At 34.3% G+C, this 20,309-nt stretch overlaps 2 protein-coding genes across 3 annotated transcripts; one reads left to right on the top strand and one right to left on the bottom strand.

Annotated features, from left to right (window-relative positions):
• The first annotated feature begins 1,202 nt into the window (after positions 1 to 1,202).
• Positions 1,203 to 7,319, top strand: LOC18588778 (nucleoporin-like protein). Its single transcript, XM_007013414.3, is given in 9 exon segments — positions 1,203 to 1,576; positions 1,791 to 1,852; positions 1,999 to 2,153; positions 2,437 to 2,644; positions 3,460 to 3,771; positions 3,870 to 3,956; positions 5,292 to 5,978; positions 6,557 to 6,971; positions 6,974 to 7,319. Coding segments are annotated over 9 exon segments (2,289 nt in total). The 5' UTR covers positions 1,203 to 1,242; the 3' UTR covers positions 7,003 to 7,319.
• Positions 7,320 to 11,551: 4,232 nt separating this feature from the next.
• Positions 11,552 to 15,708, bottom strand: LOC18588779 (axial regulator YABBY 5). Of its 2 annotated transcripts, XM_018126453.2 has the most exons (8): positions 15,238 to 15,708; positions 14,813 to 14,911; positions 14,058 to 14,177; positions 12,923 to 13,040; positions 12,689 to 12,737; positions 12,508 to 12,583; positions 12,341 to 12,409; positions 11,552 to 11,850 (listed from the first exon to the last, which is right to left on the bottom strand). In XM_018126453.2, exons 1-8 carry the CDS (start codon positions 15,310 to 15,312, stop codon positions 11,803 to 11,805), a joined length of 654 nt encoding a protein of 217 aa, XP_017981942.2. In that variant the 5' UTR covers positions 15,313 to 15,708; the 3' UTR covers positions 11,552 to 11,802. The 2 variants fall into 2 exon arrangements, with proteins under 2 accessions (XP_017981942.2, XP_007013479.3); XM_007013417.3 differs by lacking the exon at positions 14,813 to 14,911 and having other exon boundaries at positions 15,238 to 15,699.
• Between the last annotated feature and the right edge of the window lie 4,601 nt (positions 15,709 to 20,309).

The raw sequence follows: 20,309 nt of genomic DNA on the forward strand, positions 1-20,309 counted from the left end.
TTATTATTGTAACAAGTATCCACATGTTAGTAAATGCTTAAATATAATAAGTATCTTTGTACAACCAATCATTGATCGGCTTGCAGGCAATACTAACACTATCAATATCATTGCGTTCTTGAATAAACTTGTTTGGGCCAACGAAACGATGGTGAGTTCTCAACTAGTCAAGTTATAGAGGGAACCTAGCTATTAAACTGATGGACCAAAGATAAAGATGATAGTCTCAATTAGTCAATACCTTCAACGGTGGGCATGTTCACTACTTTACCTAGCTAAAATTTCCTTCCTTCTCCTCCTCCTCCTCTAATTCTAAGGCCACTAGATGGATGCTGTGGTGCCTGTTTCAACAAAGAAGAAAAACTATATATGGGTTTCTGCGGATATTTTGGCATTAAATCAATTAATTCTCCCCAATTGCTGAAAGGTTGCACCGAAGCACTTGCATCTTCTTCATTTAGATAAGATTTTTTTTAAGTCAAGTTGGTGATGTTTTCCTTTAAAATTGATTAAATAAAAATTAAAAATATTGAAAATCCAAACTATAGATAGATAGAACTTGATGAGTTGAATGGTAAAAATTTGTTTCAAAATTCTTAATAAAAATACTTATCTCAACAAAAAAATCAGAATATATTCAAACTATTTCAAATGTTTTATACTTAATCTATCTAAGAAAATCTTTTTAATTTATTGATATAGGTTTTCAAATTTAATTTTTATTTGATAATTTTTTTAAAAAAAATCTTACTATCTTAACCTAGAAAGATTTACCTAATTTGTGCTCAAAAAGACTTATATTAATATATTTATAGAAATAAACATGTGAACAAGAAAGTACGATATTTTGTTAATACTTCTTACTTATATGGCCCATTATAAAACCTTTTTTATACTACTTACAAAATTCATTCCCTTCATAAATAGAAAGAAAATGACAAAAAAAAAACACCTTTATTGAAATAAAAAATAAAAAAAGAAACACTTTACCTTGATAATTAATAAATTAGATTAGATGAATTTTTATATTTTAATACAGTTTCATAGTAATTAAAAATTTCATTTTTTTTCTGAAGTTTTCCTTCATTTTTATCCAAAAAAATTACTGCATGTGGCATTTACCCATTGGTTAATGGGCCCAAATTAAGGAGAAAAAACCAAATGTAGCCAAAAAGGAGAAAAAAGAATAAAAAAATGTCAAAAAAGCGCGCTTCGTAGTAGGCACAGTGAGTTGGGGCTTGAATGTGCGTGCTGAGACGGAGAGAGAGAGACAGAGACAGAGAAGAGACTCAAATGGAAAGAACCACAGAAACGACGCCGTCTTTCTCAATGCAGGACCCCGGAACGACAGAGCGTGGCGCCGGTGGTAAACTAAGGAGACAACCGCCTCGTCGACCACCGGCAACACCCTACACCCGCCCGCAGCAGAACCAGTTCCTCCGTAGCCGCCTGCTCTCCAAACTTGTCGATCCCGCTTGCCGTCTCATAACCAGCGGCGCCACTAGAATCTTCCCCTCTCTCTTCTCCAAACCACTGACCAATGATTCCCTCCCGCCGCCAGAACCTCAAACTGACGGTTAGTTAAAATTTTTTGAAAGAAGCCTCTTTGTTAAAACTTTTCTCTTCTCCGTGATTTATTAGGGTTTTTAGGGATTGAAATTGAGTAACTTTGTAGGTGAAAAAGAATGGAGCGTTTTAAATGATTTTTTTTTCTGCTGCGTTGTTAATTTGTAAATGTTTAACTAATGTTGATTAGTTGTTGAAGAAATTTTTTTTTCTGTTGGAAACAGTTAACTTGGACGGAGATATACAAGAACGTTGTAACGGCGAAGATCGAACTTGTTCTTCAATTGTAAGGACTTTTGTTCACAAAATGCTTGTATTCATGTCATCACTTTAAATCTCCTTAAATCATGTTGTAGATTAACCGAACAATTGTTAATTTAAGCTTTTCTTGATGGCTTAGCATGAGTGAATATATTTGCATTCTTTTTCCAGTTTGAAGTGTCCAAAACAACTGGTACTGGTGGAACCACTGATGGATCAAAGGCTGGTTCTGACTTTGCTGAACATAGAAACCGCGATAAGGGTGAAGTTACTGATGATGGGTTTTCAGAAATTGAGAAGCTAATGAAGGGGAAAACATTTTCTAGGTGGCTTGTTTATAATTATACATTTTCTCTGTTTCTTGTAAATTGTAATGACTTGTCTGTTTCTGCCAAGATTAAATTTTGTCAAGAACATTATTTATAGTTGTACTCCAGCCATTATGAATTATATTGGTTTTGATGTTATTAATTAACGATCTGTTCTTTCATACCTGTCTGTGCACATAATCACATCTGTGTTTGTCTCTGTATCTTTTGGGGTGATCATTTAGTCAGTGCTAAGAGTTAATATCAAATATGTGATTTAACATTTATAATCTATATCCAGGGATGAAATCAATCGTCTGATAGAGATTATAAATTCAAGAGCTGTTGATGTTCCTCAAGTTGATCAAGAAAGTAAGGATTTAACCCTGTCTGCTGGAGGTGACAAGGGAGCTATAGTTGCTCAAAACCTGAGAAGGTCAACTGAAGAAAAACAGGATGATTTAAGTAAAGCTGTATTGGGTTTGGCAACCCCAATTCCCAAGCCCACTGTGAGTGAAAATCATTATAATGAACTTGTATTTTGGATTAATGGTATGTGCATGAAATGCTATTCTAGGGTTTTAATAGAATTTTAAGGGCTGGTTGTTAATCTGAAACAATGCCGGAAAAGAAAGAAGATAAAAGATCTAGCCTTCACACAAGGCTCAAAAGTCTTCACACAAGGTTCAAAAGTTGTCACACTTGGAGCTAGGAATTGCTTAACATAAACTCGAAAGAGAAAACAACAGCTGTAAAATTCTCATAATTTTGTTCATGAACTTTAAGAGTTTAGATGCTTAGATATTGAGATCTAATAATCCTAGTCCCTGAAGGAGTAAAAGATGCATTGGAGTGTATGCTATAATTAGAAGTAGTTATGAAATACTTGTCAAGTTAATAATTTGATCAAAGATATTTGTGATGGATAAAAAAGTTTATCTGATGTTTTTTGGGAAGCTTTTGACATATTGAAAGGTGATATAAATAAGGGTTGGCCTCTTGACAGTAAAACTAAGATGAGTTACTACAGCTATTGCGCTGGTTGGGATGGGGAAGGCTGGTTTGGATGAGCCTTTTGAGAGCTGCCAACATAAAAGAGAAGTCTCTTTCCTCCCATGGATAGTTGTTTATTAGTTTATTATCTTATGTCATCCCTCTCTGTCTCTCTCTCTAAAATACACACATGGGCGCATGCTCAGAGTTGCATCTTTTTGCATGCCCAACATATATCATGTATTGTTAGGTACATTAAAATTTGATGTGCTCGTAACCCTCATATCTTTTCCTTTTTTTTTCAATATTTAAATTCTATGAAACCTTGTAGCTCCGAGATGAAATTGGACCCTCACCAATTGAAATTGCAAAAGCATACATGGGAAACCGGACATCAGAGTTAAACCTAGGTTCTAAAAGTATTATATCAAATGATGAAAGACCATCAATGCTTGGTGATGAGTTTGCATCAGAACCACTTGTTTCATTGCCTTCTCCAAAGCCATACACATGTTGGCCTGGTTCCATGGTACAGGATCAGCGTGGTTATCTAAGTCCTCAAATTCAAAGAGGCAGATTTGGGCTTCATAATTTTCCTAGAACCCCTTACTCCAGAACTATCTATTCAAAATCTAAATCCAAGGTGTGGAATTATAAAATGTTGTTTTTATTCCATTATGATTACATTTGATGCATTGCATGAGAGATGTTTTTTTGTGTTCTTTCCTTGCATGTAATCAGTTTGCTCATGTACAAGACGAGGGTAATGGTTTCCTGAAAAGTTCATTCTCTCCCTTGCCGCAATCACGAACTCCTGTATATGGGCAGGTAATTTTTTACGATTTATATTCCTGATTATACTTCCAATATTGTGTTAAGTTCGTGTATATGCATGCGTGCATGCACACAGACATACATGTTTTTCTATTTCTCGGTATGCCTGTCTCGTTTTAAGGTCGTACCATTTTCAATTTGCAATAGTGACATTGACCACTGATTGGTAATTTTAGGTGCATAATACTTAAGGCTGTTACATATTGAGCAATGTACTCTCAGTGCTTCTAAGACTGATATCTTGATTATCTTAGAAGGCCAAATGGAAGGAGATGGTTAAGGACAATCAGATGAAATATGGTAGTTTCTATGGAAGGATGAAGAAGTTATGGCTTGGGCTTCAGTACATTTTACATTGAAATGTTGTGCTGAAAATTTTACTTGCAGGCTCTTTGTTGTCTCTTTTCTCATTATAAAGCAAAAATTTCTTGTTCTTTATATGGCTCGTATGGTGCCTGCAGAAAGAAGTTTTATGGTAGAGCTTAAGCTTACATTTACTAGTTTTCTGAACAAGGATTCGGGAGGAGAACAATATTTGTATAACTTAGATTTTAGCTCATTTAGAAATGCATAAACTAGGATTGCGATTTTATTTGGGAAATGACCCTTTTCTATACAGTAAGCTCTCTTTGGGCGATTAAACTAAATTTGAACATATAGCTTTGCTCTTTTGCACCAATGAAAGAGAAGTAGCTTTACTGTTAGTAAGTCGTAAGGCTGGTTGGAGCTTCTCTTTTAATGTGATACTTAAGCAAAGCTGCATCATGAATGAAACTACTTACAGGTGAGTTGGGACTCGTTTAAGACTTTGGAATCAACTTCCTTTCTCTTTAAAACAAATTTATTGTGGCTACATTTGGATAAGGTTAGGAGAGATGAGAGGGGGGAAAATGAACCTTGAACCTTGACCTTTTATTAGAAGGGTAATACTAGTAGTTCAAGCTTGAATTATATGCTTTCTATTTTTGTATTTATCATGCTTCATCAATATGAGTTCCTGGTTACTTCTGATGCAAGGATAAGCATGTATTATGTTTTCTGATGTTGTGTTTATGTCATTTTATTTAATTAAAATGTTATGTCATTGTCAGTTATCTAAATTTTATTCTGTGAACATTTAGGGAAAAAGATGTGCGTTTAGGTTGGACAGCCTATAATCTGTGTTTTGTTTTTCCAAAGCTGACTTATACCAAAAGCTGAATAAGAGAATATTTATCATGGTTTAGCTATTGCCTATTTGCAACTTGCTTTTTGATAAATTGAACTCTTATGATCAGTACATCTATTTGACTTGACTTCTTTTCTTGTTGTTTGAACACATAATTGAAGTTGAGGAGCAACATAGTGGAAGATGGCCATAGATCTGTGGGACCCATTCGCAGGAATCGAAATAAGGGCATGCAAACTCCATCCAGAGTATCTGTTTATTCTCATTCATTGTTAAATGGTCCTTCCCCAGTGGAAAATTCTAATGTTTCCACCAAAGGTCTATTTCCTTCTAGCAAGAAGACTTTGGAACCAGGAGGCACCAGTAGCTCTTCAGTTTTTCAGTCAGTAGATAGCAAGTCTGGAAGCTTTGAAATGGGTATCCCACCTGTTCATCCGCATTCCAGTCAGATGGCTAGGACAATATTGGAGCACCTTGAGCGAAATCTAGCCACTCCTAAGGAGAAGTCTGATGAGTTAAGGATAGCCACTTCGTGGAATAGATCTCAATCTTCAGATTCTAATGCTGGCATTTCAAAGGGTCACAACAGTTTGCCCTATTTAGGACTTGATTCTTCCAAAAGCAAGGATCAAATCATCAATAGAAGTCATGCACAGTGGAATGAGGACAGGGGGAACTCATTTTGTGTGGCTTCTCCAGAGAGTACCATTGAGGCTGCGAATGTGAACAAAACCACTTCTGCTTCAGGTTTAAAAGTTGGTAGCACTGTTACAATGTTTGGCAATATTGCAGGGTCTTCGCTAGATTTTGGGAAAACGCAGGATTCTCAAATCAAAACTACACACAAGGTATTTCATTCATCCTTGCATTATTGTTCCGCGAGCATGCATGCTCTCATTAGGTCTGCGTTCTCTATTAGTGTATCATTTTCTTGCTTTAATACTGATCATTTTGCTAAGTACTTTCCAAGTAAGTATTGGGTGTAATGTTACTAGAATATGTCTTAACATTTAAATTACAGGCTCTCAGGATCTTTTAAAAGGAAATTTAACCTATTTCCCCCTAATTTTTCAGAGATATTATAATGAAGATAATAAATTTTTTATCACCAAGTGCACTATGGTAAATGTATTGATACCCAATTTCTTTTGTTCTGTTATCCCAACTTGGAAATTGAAAGAAATGTGAATTTTTTCTATCTATTTTTTATCTCATGCTAAGGAATTAACTTCAAATCGATTGGGGTCATTGATCTTGTGATCATGATGCAGGAGCAATGTTAATCCCTACTTTGTGTCTCATCTGTCAATTTTCATAGGTTTATCAATTACTTAAATTTTAGTTCCACCTGTCACGTATTCTGTTTTTTCCCATAAGTTCATTAATGTACTTAAAAGAATGCCAAACTAATCAATTTAGTGGACAGGATCTCTTGAAGGTTGCTGATGCTGCTGTGTCTGAGGGTCTGCAAAAGCCTTTATCTAACTCTTTTGGAAATAAACCAGTTTTGGCTTCTATTTCCGTCGGCAAGCCTGAGCAAAGGTGGATGTGCACTTCGGATAACAGCTTCGGGTTCACTTTCCCTGTTTCTACATCTTCTGGCGTGTGTTCTGAGCCTCCAACACCATCCATCATGCCATCGCTATCAGGAAGCAGTCTGCATCAGCCGAAAGAGGGACATACAGTACCTTCATATAGTTTTGGCTCAAGCAGATCTACTCCTGCCCTTGTTTTTTCTTTCCCTTCGACGAGCAGTGCCCCTAACCATGTTGATGCTTCAGATATTGAGTTCAACTTCAGATCTGATAGGTCATCAAGAATATCTTTCGGTTCAATAGGATCACATACCATATGCTACTGACACAGAAATGATATGTTTATTTTCCTTTCCTTTTTAATTGGTTAAGAGTCAAGATTTCATCAATGGGAATCTCAATTGGTTGTATCATTGCCTTAATATAGGAGAAAGAATTGTCATAAACTGAAACCTGGATTCACTTGTAGCATTTAGCATTCATTGTTTCTTGGTTACAGCAAAGTGTATTGTTATTAGTTTTTCATAAGGTTAACGCTACCTACAAATCATCAGGTTGTAATCCTCCTTTTTAGGATAATCTGAAAGTAGTAACTGGAATTATCCGGGACCAGTAAAATTACAGAACCATGTTGCTTTGCAACAAAATTTGTTATTGGCTCGTTGTGAATATGCGGTTCTCTCTTTTTGGATAGAGGACTACAAGTTTGCTTTGTTCCCATTTTTGGCTTTTCGATCTTCCTGTCTGCTCTCTGGATAAGAAAGGAAGATCACCCTGGATGATGGGAGCTGGACGTGGCACATTTCCTGTTCACACATCGCAGAATTTATGTCCCAAAACCCAAAAGCAAAAAAATTACCGAACAGGAATCACATGTTGTTGGGGCGTTGCTCCTATTTTCACAACAAAGAACTTATCCCTGTTGGACCCTACCTTCAAAAGATATGCACATTTGCAAGGGAAAGCAGGTGCCCCCACCTTCAATTTTTTATTTTTTTTTAAAAAATGGTGTAGGAACACCAACATTCGTCTTGAGAGAGAGGGAGTCCCTCAAAACTCCAAAACTCCAAAGACAGTGAGTTGGGTGCGGGGAGTGTGTCCCTGTGCCTGTGCCCCGTTTGCGTGGGGAAGATAGAACAGGTCAGTCTTGAGAAGTGAAATGACAATGAAATGAAAATGAATGCGTTTACCAGACATGAATTTGACATTTCAGATTCTTATGTCAGAACTGCTGCAACTCTTTCCCTTTTCTAGTTTTTTACTCCCCACTAGCACCACCACCACCAACCATTGCCCCTTGTGCTATTATGGACTACTGTTGTTTCTTTCTCTCTCTCTCTTTTTCTTGGATAAATAAGTAGGGTAAGAAGCAAGAAAATCCATTTGCCAGCTTGTGATCTTACTACGATCCAATTGCTGATCCCTAGGACATTCAATCATTATTACCCTTAGTTACATTTTACAATTTACATGCATTTCTTCTCTCTAGCTAGTTGAATTTCATATTAATTCAATGCTAGTTTCTTCTCTTCCGAAATAATATATATTCTACTCCATTTTTTTTCTTCTTTTCTTTCCTTTACTCGTAAAAGAAACCAAACTCCCACTCCAAGTAACACTGATGGAAGTGAGAATGGAGGAAAAATAAACCGATGATTATCCCCTCCACGCATCTTTAAGTATTGTTAGTTACATACATACATACATACATATATATGTATATATGTAGTTTGATTTCTTTGATTATTTTAAACAAGCCTCCTCTTCTTAGTTTAGTTCTCTATCTCTACCTGGTGCTTGCTTATTCTTTCCATACAAATCTTATCTAGTTAACATGAATATATATATTGGTCAACAGGATTCAAGTTAGCTTGTAAATGTCATATATTTTATTGACAAGCATTATGGTTTTGAATAGACATTTTAATCATGGTCAATGCTTTCAAAACCTGTACTTTTTACCCTTTTCTTTTGCACACACATATATGATTCACAAGTCTGCAAGTACCATTTAAACAGTAACGTTTTTTGGTGATTTTATCAGGACAAATCCTTGCCCTCAATAATGATGGAGAGGATTTACAAGAACCAGAATCTAAGGAGGATTACTTTTGCCATGAATCCAGCTATTCATGGATTTATATATATAAGAAAAACATTCATAAGCCTACCATTTCTGGTGTATACTCATGTTATGTCTAGATTTTTTTTTACCTTTTACTAATCAACAAATTGGATTCGTTAAGGTTTCTTACGCAATCAAAGAGAAAAGGTGGGTGTGTTTATAGCTCCTGATTGAAAGTTTAACTTTCCCTTGAGAATAGAGCAGTGGAGACCACATTTCCACTTCACCAGCTGCTCTGATATTACATATATCAAAGAGAGAGAGAGAGATGCCCTAATTGCTGTCTCTGCCCCCTCCATTTCGTAACGATAATGATATTGTTCATGAAAAAAAGAAATTTAATGATTCTGATATGAAAGTAGGTTGAGCATATATCATTACACGTAGAAATTCAGTCAACAGTTTGAATGCAAAAATCAGAGAGGATGGAGCAAGAGCAATACATTTGCAAAAGCGTTTGGTCTATACCTTTAGTGCTTTTTATTGGAGATTCTTTGGATGTTGAGATGAAATGCCATGGAGCAAAATGGTGGTCCAAATTCTACTTTCCACAGGGGTTATGGCTTGTGAGTTGTACTCTATGCTTGGACAGACAAAGACTTTTCTTAGATATTTACGTTTAAAAGAAAAAAAAAATAAAAACAAAGGAAGAGTAGCTTTTCTACATTCACTCTTTCAATAATTCAAAGCAAAAACGGAACTGCCCTGGTTTCTATAGAATCATGTAAGTTGCTATGTGACAGCCTCAAGGAAGTAGCAAGTACTTGCCGGTAATACTTCATGCAACTTACCTTTCCCCTTCCATTCCCTTCAACTTTTTACCAGGAGGAGCTTGTTTCACTGGAATCACAATTAATTTTCTAATTCTTACCTAGGTTTTCTTAAGAAATGGTTTGCTTGCAAAATCCCGAAGTTTTCTAAGAACATTTATTAATTGGAAGGAAACAAATTAGTTGTGTTACAAGAAGTACAACCATAGCTCAACATTTACATAAGGCAAGAAAATCAGTATTTACTTTCATTATAATTAGAATTAGCTGAAGGAATTAATTACGAAAATACAGTGCATGACTTACAAAAAAATATGAAGGTTTTGCCAAATATAACAGCTAGATTACTTTAGTTTCTACAGTGTTTAAGAAAAATTTATAGAAATAAATGAAATTGTCATACACTAGTTATTATAAATTTTCCAAAAATGTGCTTCCAACTGGGGTACTAAAGATCTTGACACAGTGACAGATTACTGCTCCATTGTCCAAGTTGTCTATACTTTGTGATGGCCTATGGCTACTGTCATAGCATGCAAATCTAGCTAGCTAAGCACATTTTACGTTGAAAATCGTGACATCCTCAACCCCCTCTTTTAATTTTTCTTTCCACATTCGCTGAAAAAAAAGAGATAATTCTAATGGATTTTGTTTACTAATGCTCTTAAACACTCTTTAAAATTAATTAATATATTATTAATAGTAATATTATTGTATTGAATATAATAGTTAATAGCTAATGTCATTATATTCAATGACTTAAAAGAAGATATTACTTAATATAGTAATCTTAAAAAGAGTGTCTGTAGGACACTCATTATAGCAAAATCTCATGTAATTTTTTAAATAATTAAATATAAAAATTTTATGTTTGTGAACAATAAATTATAAGACTCCAATATTTGATTTAGTGGTTGGGATATGATCTCTACTCAAAGAGCATGTTTCGTATCTCACTTCTTCAAATAAAAAAAAACAAATTATGTGATTTCAACTTGTATGTGAAACAATGCATATTAATTACTCATTTTAACCAAATATAATATATATATATATATATATATCAAAGTAATTTATGAGAAAATAAGTAATAAATAATATTAAAAAATAAGAGAAAAAATAAAAAATAAAAAAGAATCTTGTATTTTATTTTAATTCATAGCAGAGGTTAATTAAACATTTTCACATTTTTTCCCTACAGTGCATTAATTTCAATAAGCAGAACTAGGAAGTTATATCACTTTGATTTATTATTTTATTTAATTTTTTAATAATTTTGAGAAAGTAAAAAGCCAGAGCTAAAAACAACAAACACAGATTTAATTTATTTTAATATTATTTTTAATCATATATAATAGAGCTCGATTAAACTTTCACAGTTATTTTCCTCACAGAGAACCAATCTTAGGGTGTACAATTATTTTTCTTATAGAGCATTGATCTTAGGATTCACTTCCAGTACATATGTTTTATATACTATTAGTGAACCAAATGTTACCATTTTGTTAATAAATAAATTTAAAAGTTATAAGAACCCTCACAAATAAATATTCATAATTTTAAAAATATTTATTTTGAAATATTTTTGAATATTTATCTTTACATATTTATAATATTGCACTATGGCTAAATGATGGTGAACAAATACTATACCCTGACAATACATCAAATAAAACCCTTAACCTTAGTAAGCACAGCTAAGAAGTTAGACATTGTAAAGTAATTTACTAATTATATGATAACTGAGCCAAATGCAAGTATGTTATCTTCTAAGGAGTATCTTATGATTAACATATTTTTTAATTGTATTCAACTTAATGAGAAAAGAGTGTATATATATATATATATATATATAATTGGCACATGTATGGATGTTAAAACAGTCATGCATGAAGAACATTATTGAATAAAATTAACCATGCAAGATTTCAAGTACTCTGATTACTAATTCTCTGATATCAGGAAGAAGATAAATGAGTGCCAGTGCAGGCTAATTAATAAACAGCAAAGTGGAATTTATTTTTAGCGATTATATATATATGATAAGTTCACTTAAAAGGTGGATCATGAGATGAAGACAACAAAGCAAGTAGCTCAGTTCAAGTGAATAGCATATTATAAACAACAGAAGACAAAATAAAACTAAGGATATAAATTCATGTCCTCAAAAACACATTGGATCAATACTTTCTTTACTTCAACCATAGCCTTCACTCCAGAAGTTCTTCAACCTTAAACATAATCACTTGTTCAGCAGTGCAGTCCTTGACATGAGATGTTTCTCAGAGGCCTATGCAAAATGGAGTTCAATTCAATTAATGAATTTAATTAAGCAGGAATTAGAAAGAATTGTAAATAAGTAAGTTAATCAGAGTTCTCCATTGCTAATCTCAAATCATTCCCATTTATTGGCTGTTGAATTTAATTACTCGGTACGCCTTCATTAAAACAAAATAAGAAAGGGTTCTTCAATTGGCTAAAAGAGAGAAGCTTGACAGTTATTAAGGCCCAAACAAAACACCTTGACATTTTATGCTTGATTATAATTCTTTTCTGATTATATGCTAATCTTTCTCAAATTCCCATTAGGAAGGTGTTGAAGGATCATTTTGAAGTATTATTTTCATAGTTATACAAATAGAGATGCTGTGTAGTGTAATGTGTATAGCAGCTGTTTTACAAAAGAAGTCATCTCTACCTTAAGCAAGAAAAACGAAAGCTAGATTTTGTTTTAAACTTTCCTTGTTTGTGAAGAGAAACTATGCTATATATATACTTACATCATCCAGCTTATTTTGATTGTTGGTTTCCAGCATCAGCCCAAAATGTATATGAGGGAAGTGCGCCCACTAGGAACAAAAAGAGGTGCTCAATAACCAAAAAGATTTGATATGAAATCTTAAAAGTCTGCCTTCTGATCAATTGTTTGCAGCCTTGGTGAACTTACATTCTTAGCAGCAGTGCTGAATGCTTCCCTGTGGCTGATATCAGGGTTGTTGGCCTTGATCCTTTGAATCTCCTCCCTGCATTAATTTCACAGTTTTTAGTATAATTGGTAATAAAATGGTAAAGCTGCAATCATAGAAATGATGTCCAGATGTTAATGAAATTCATTACGGTTTTCTTACTTTATGAACTGATTGTATGCAGAAGGTACTCGCGGCCTCTTCTCGGGAGCTGAAAATGAGAATAACAATAATTTAATAATGAATTTATATATGAACTTAAAATTCATTTCGGAGGAACTGTAATAAATATACAGGAGCGTCCACGCACACAAATACAGAGAGAAGAAAAGAGAAAGTGATGAGGAAGGAAAATGTCTAAATGCTCATTATCTAAGAAAGATGTGATTAACTTACGTCGATTCACTACCCTTTCTTCAGTGACATTGTTAGCAGGAGTTCGCATTGACAACTTGTTGCATTTGGAAGAGGAACCCAACTCAGTCCTGTAATCCTGTGTTGCATAATTGGGTGCCTATTAAAAATTCAAAAATTGTAAAGAAAAAATATATCAGATTCACATCATAGGACAAGTTTGAATATTGCAATCAATTCTTAAGGAAATACTCCATCAATCAAGAAAGAGATAGTCTTGTTTTCCTTCTTGGGTCCTTTTATTTTATGCTTTCGTCTTTGGTAGTTTTGTATAACTAGATAGTTGAGGCCAGAAAAAAATAAAAAGAAAAGAAAAGCAAGAAATAGAAGAGGTACACGTTAGAGGTAATGATAGGCGAGGAGAGAACAGAAAAAAAAGAAAAAAGAGGGGGAAAGAGAAAGAGATAAAGCTGAGTAGATTGAAATGATGTTTTGTGAGAGAGAAAAGGAGCAAAACCAGCATTGAAGTGACTGAATCAGTTAGAATTGTAGCATCATTTATGATAGATAGTGCACATAACCCAAATAGCCAATTCGTTGTAACAAGGGAAGGAAGGGCCCCTAAATAAGTTTTTAACCAAAAGATATATCAGAAACCCCCTCTTCTGTTTCCTTTTCTTAATTTGTTTCCACAGTAGAAGACAAAGTTCTCGAAAGGAAATCATTAAACCTAAGAACCCTAACTTACATGTCAATCAAATCAGGTACCTAAAGCAGACCTTAGAACACAAAACAAAAAATAATTAAAAAAAAGCGGCTCAGAAAGTCTTTGAAAACAAAAGAAAAATCTTTAGAAAATGCCTAAACCTTTAATGGTCAGGATACTACTATAGTTTATAATTATAGGCCCCCTGACGCAGTGCCGCAAAATCCAGCTCTGCGGGAAGCCAATTAAATAGGTTTTGATCATGGCGGCTGCTAGGGTTTCAAGTGACTGCAACCATTTCATAGAGCAAAATGTTTTGAAATTCTCCATCTTAGCTCTTGGAAAAGCTTTGATTTCTGTTTAAAAAATAAAGATGTTTCACTACCCCGAGAAACCCTACGTTTCAAAGGCTTGAAAGAGCCTCAAAATAGACAATATTATTAGTATAAATTATTCGAGCAGGGATATCACCTGAACATCTTGCCATGACAGTGACTGGAATGCAGCTGCCATGTTCACGGACCATAGATTGGTGCAGTGCCCGCATCGGACGGTCACAATATCAAACAGGCTGCTGCATGGAACGCTCACCTGCGCAATCCAATTCTCTAATATTATTAACATTACTGCAAAGTAAAATTTAATTGTAAGTTGTAACATAAATTGAAAGAAAATCCCAGATCAGCTAAGATTCTAAAAATTGGGTTATCTTTCTGATATTGAGGATCAGCGAGCTTCTGTTTTCTCTTAACATCAACAATTGAATCAGCTTTAAGGAAAAAAGAGACAGGAAACGGTTAGAAGGTGACTGCTAAGAAGGTGATGAGCAGAATATTGGTCAAGGAAGAAGCATAGCTTTGTAAATTCTTGGAGAGAAGTAGAACAAGAAGAAGAGAAATGGGTTTGGTTTTTTTTTTTTTTTTGTTTCCTTTGATGGAAGGAAGATGGTAATACTAAAATTATCTATGCATGGTGGGTTTCTTAATGCGTTTGAGTTGGGTGTTTCCTGGGAAATGACCAAAGCTAATGAGATCTTCATTTTCTTTTCCCCATTGGCTAAAGAAGCTGAGTGAGCAGAGGAAGCAGGTTGTGGCAGTATTTTTAGCAAGGGAAAGGTATGTAACAACAGTAGTAAACCAAGGGAGTTAAGGAGTTGTCCTCATCAGATTATCAACAAAATGCTTGTGTTTGGACTTCGGACGATAAGAAAATCCTCTTTTATTTACCAAAAACAACATAACAAAAGATGAGTAATTATCTCTAAGCCCTTCCTTCCCTCTCTCTTTCTCTCTTTCTCTGGTCTTTGCATTATGACTTTTCTTTGACTGCAAAAGAAAGAAGAAAAAGAAAAGTCTAACGATGGAGACCTGACTGGTAAGAAAAACAAGAAACCCAGAAAAGAAAATCAATAGATTTCAGTAAAAAGAACACGGGAGCTCTGATCACCGAAGCAAAGACAGCTTTTATCAGGATCTAAAATGTTCTTTCTTGTAAGATATACATGGAGAAAGAAAAAAACCAAACACGTAACCGAAACAATATACAATATATTGCATAAATAATATGTTAGTGGCCTGTTGATAAGAACTGTGAATGAAAAAGAAAGGGCAGATCCCCCCATTAAAAAGAAGCGATATATCAGATCAAATACCGCAAGAACTATGTTGCAAAAGTTGCAGGGGATATAGCAGAGTTGCTCAGGCGCAACATCGATGCAGCTCGACATGTCTTTCAAGCAAAAATTAAATATCAAAGCTCGGAGCTACCACTCCTCAACCCCGAGAAGAAAGCAACAAAGAAAACCAAAGAAAGCAAAGATAAAGAAAAGAGAACCAAGCTCCTCCTGCAACAAGTAGCAAAAATCACAAGAAGAAAACAACAATTGGAGGCCAAAAAACCAAAAGAGCTTTTATTCCCTCTGCTCGTTGCTTTAAAACCGGGCTATGTATCACAACAGTAAGCTAAATGTCCTTCATATATAGAAAAATTTATTCGGAGAGAGAGAGAAAGGCAAAAAGAAAGAGAGAGATATAGGATCCAAAGAGGTAATATAAAAGAGAGAGAGGAAGCCAAGCCGATATTGGAAAAAAAAAAAAAAGTGGGTTTAGTAGTTCCCACGGCTGGCAGCAAATGCTGGGACCTAGAAGGGAAAAGAAGGGTGGTTTGTTATGGGAAACCGGGTTTAGTTAGAGATCAAAAGCGGTTCAGTTACTTGCTATTGGTCAGTTAAAGAGGTTAGGGTTTGAAGAAAAAATAAGAGGAAAAAAAAAAGGAAAGTTTGGCAGTATTACCAACCCTGTCGAGATTATGCTTGTTGCTATTATGATGAAATGAGTGTGACCCTGACCCCTGCTACACCGCAGCGGACGAGGGGGGCGACAATTTTTTCTCATTCCTTCTTTTCTTCAAATATACATATACTTATTCATATCTGTACATGTATGTGTAAATAAATGGTAAAACCAATCCTGTACTTAGTATTTAATTTTTTTTCCTTTATTCCAGTGATTTGGTTGCACAATGAAGGTAGATAATTTAATGAGGGGAATTTAATAATCATAGGTCAGGTAACTGTCAGAAGTTAAATATTTGCTTTGGTCCGAAAAGAGTGATACTGTGGAGGGTATTTGATTATCTACGACAAGGGGAGTCATGGACCCTATTCCAGTTGTATTCCAAAGGTTTTTAATTTTTCGAGCAGGCCCCGTATTTTGAAGCAATGACTGCTCATGAGGCTAGTTGTCTTTGCAGTAAATATATAGAAAGAGAAAATTTACGGATCTGATCTTTATAAACAGATATATATATTAGATGAGATGAGATCGTGCATGATTCTTTTCTTGCTTCTAGTACTTGGACTATTTGCCCTTTGAAACATGTAGTAGTGCTAATTTCATGTTGGATGAGGTTGAATTAAGTTGTGTGAAAGAGAAAGTAACGTGAAGTTAAATTTGGACATATGTCTATGGTCGGTGTGCCCCTCTCTCTGCAATATTTGCATTGCTTTGTAGTTTGAACCACGAACTTCAGGCAGGAAAAGTAATGGCGTCTGGATCTGAATCACTGTGTAACTTTTTGCTTGTTGCACATAATTTGAAGAAAGGTTGCTATTAGCCCACAAGATCCTTGGTTTTCAATCCATTTGATATTTTCATTTTTGGACCTTGCTTTTAACCCAAATTAAAAAATTATTTTTTCTCTAAACAATTAATTTCATTTAACGATATATATTTATATGTACACAACGGCAGTAGAATCATTATTTCCACAAGATCAATATTATAAAGAATTTATTCGGCATTTCAAAAAAAAAAGATTTTTTTTTACTCAGCAAAAAAAAAAAAAGAATTTATTGGGAGTTTAGGCCAAAATACAAGTATTCCCTATGTTTAAATTGAGTGTACCTTCATGATACCTGAACACTCACTAATTAGCAACTTTCTGGCTACTCTGCTCAGTCAACATGTAATAAATCAATTTATCTTAATTTATTAATGGCTACACACTTTAAAATTCTATATTTAAAGTCGGGTATGTGTGACAATTGAAGTCCATGATTCATGTTTGTATTTAGAGTCATTTCATTTTCCAGTATAACTTATATTAAATATATATTATATATTGTCAAGAACTAATTTGTTTCTAAAACAGGTTATATTAATTGTGTCATTATGTTAGACATATGTCATATTCGTTATTGGATTCAGATTTCACTCCGTAAACTCGTTTTGATTTCAACTTTTGTGCTAAAAGTAGTGCCACCTGATCTCAAATTGGGTGCTTGGCCATCAAGAGAGTGCTCGCTTAAAATCTATTCATTTCTAGTACCTCTGGTTTAATTTGTAGTTTTCAATTTCAAAAGCCAAATAATTTTGAACGATCTAAGATGGCTCCCTGTATTGAACATTTGGATCTTGGGTTCGAATTTCTTTTAAACTCTCCTTAATGGGATCAAATTCAAGGGGTTTATTTCTCAATAAATTAACAGCAGTGGGATGCCTTAATTTGGTTTGTTACTTGATAGTTTCTTAGTAGCTTCCTTTGTATTAAACGAAATTTACACAACTTTGGAAGGGTAATGGTGTAGAAAGAAGAGAGAGAGAGAGAGAGAGAGAGAGAGAGAGAGAGACAATGTGAGTAGCATTTCATTTATATTAGAGTTTATATTATTGAGCATAGTGGTAGAGAAGGATGAAAGGTTTCCTTACACAATTAGGTTTGATACACCCCTTGCTAGGAAAGGAGGAAAGACAACTGAATGACATGAAGGATGTTGATTGGGTAGAGTTAGAACAAAGGTGTGTCAACACTATTTGGCATCGGAGATAACATGTTTTAATTATGTTATTAATGAGGATTCTACTCCAAGGTTGTAGGCAATGTTGGAAAGGATTTACTTGGAGTAAAGTGTTTCCAACAAGTTGTAGCTTAGGCAAAAGTTGTATTACTTAAAGATGAAAAAAGCACCCAAGTATTTGGCTCATTGATTGGTGCGTAATCTCTTTATTTAAAAAATATGGTTTGAATCCTCCTTTCCCCAATTATAAAAAAAAAAAAAAAAGATGGAAGAGAATGGAGACCTCATGAAACATATGAATGAATTTGACGAGATCATTTATCGGTTGAAGAAGGTTGATGTGAAGGTGGAGGAAGTGAAAAAGGCATTATTGTTCCTTTCATCACTTCGAAACTCCAATAAGGTATTCATGGAATTTCTGATTTGTGAGATGGATACAAGAATGTTGGAGCAAGACAAGTAGTGTTAATGTCTCATGAAACCCAAAAGAAAAGTAAAGAAAAAGATAGAAATTCAACTAGCTTGGCATTAGCAGTTGAAGTTTGTAAGAAGAAGTCAACCGACATTGATTTAAGGGTGGCAAATCTAGATCTGGCAATGTGCAATGTTTTCGATGCAAAAGGTATGGACATTTTCAGAGATATTGTTCAACACAAATGGAGGAAAGTAACGAGAAAAAAAATGAGTGTGTTTTCGTTACTAACAATGATGATTGTGATGTCATTACAATCTTAGAACATATGGATGTAAATTCTTTTTTGTATTTAAATTTTGCTTTGCCATTTACATATGCTATCAAAAAGATTATTTTGATTTACTTTAATAAAGGTGGTCAAGAATTTAACTTTGGGTGATGAGTCAATAGTGAAGGTTATGGGTCTTAGAGCAGTGAGAATCAAAATGTTTGATGGGGTTGTGCGCTATTTGGGTGGTATGACCTATATCCCAAAGATGTGTAAGAATCTAATACCGTTGAACTTGTTAGACTTCAAAGGATATGCATATTCTATATGTGATGGAGTGATAAAAGTCACACAAGGAAACATGGTCCAAATGAGAGGAAATTTACATCATGGTTTGTATCTGTAACATCCCGTACCGTCATGTAGAAGTCAACAAGGCTTTATCGATAAATCAAAAGGTCAATTGACGTAAATTTAAGTGTCAAAGAGCGATGATGGGTGTAAGAAATATTCTGAAATAAAATATTTCATACGCGAGGAAATAATAATTAAATAATAATATTTTGTCAAGAATGAATTAGCAGGTTAAAAGGTGATTTGGAAGTGAACCTGGGCAAAGTAAGATGTTTTGGAGCACTAGAAGGCTAGTGAAAAATTTTAGAATAATATATTATTATTTAATTATTATTTCCTCGCATATGAAATATTTTATTTTAGAATATTTCTTACACCCATCGCCACTCTTTGGCACTTAAATTTAAGTCAGTTGGCCCTTCGGTTTATCGATAAAGCCTTATTGACTTCTACACGAGGGTACGGGGTGTTACAGTATCGTCTAGAATATGAAACCTTGAAGCGATGGGAACAATGCACAGGAAATGGTAACTACTAAAATGAGATTTCACTTGTTAAGGAGGTGATAAAAGGTTCCCATGGTGTAGACGATCATGAAAAAATGAAAAATCTTGCCAATGAATTAGAAGAGTCGTCAAGGTCCTTTTTCAAAATCAGTTAGGGCTATTGACTTGATGATTACACATGTGCATTGGACATTTGTGAAATCGAGGATTAGACCATGCTTGATTCGATTATGTGTAGTTAGGGTAATTTTGAAGGTCAATGGTTCAGAAAGTCATGTGCTTGGAGAGTTGTTCAAAGTGTTGGAAAATATTTTGAGTTAGGGAGTTTCAATTGGGTGCAAACAATGAAAAAAGTTTAAAGAATTTGAATTCTAGTAAAAGGTGGAGATTAAAACTAGAATTCTAAATCTTATTTGATTAGGATTCATGTTTGTGTATAACATTGAGGAGTCATATGTTTTTAAACTTCTTGTTTCATGTTGAGCCTTAATCTCATTCTACTTTAGACTTTTATATTATAAAAGTAGATCTTTATATTTTCGAAGAGTGAATAGTGCTCTAAGAGCCTTAGAGAGAGAATACCTTTTAACTCTATTTTTTACTCTAGATGGAGCTAGAATGGTTTGAGTGAGTATGCGTGTTCTTAGGAGGCTATTGAGAGAGAATATACAAGAGATCTTGAGTTGGTTTGAAAATCATAAAGGTCATTGTGTTTTAATTTTTCAATAGTAGTAGAATTGTTTCACATGTAGGCAAAGGGCCAAGTCACATAAATTCTTCTGTTTTTTATTTGCTTAATTTCTCTAAGTTTTATTTCTATTATTTCTTGGGTAGTTTTCATAACAGTTTCTAAAGGCCATCTTTCATCTTGAAGAGCTTTTTT

Source organism: Theobroma cacao, chromosome 9 (assembly GCF_053813885.1).
Source record: "Theobroma cacao isolate CCN51 chromosome 9, ASM5381388v1, whole genome shotgun sequence".
NCBI lineage: Eukaryota > Viridiplantae > Streptophyta > Magnoliopsida > Malvales > Malvaceae > Theobroma > Theobroma cacao.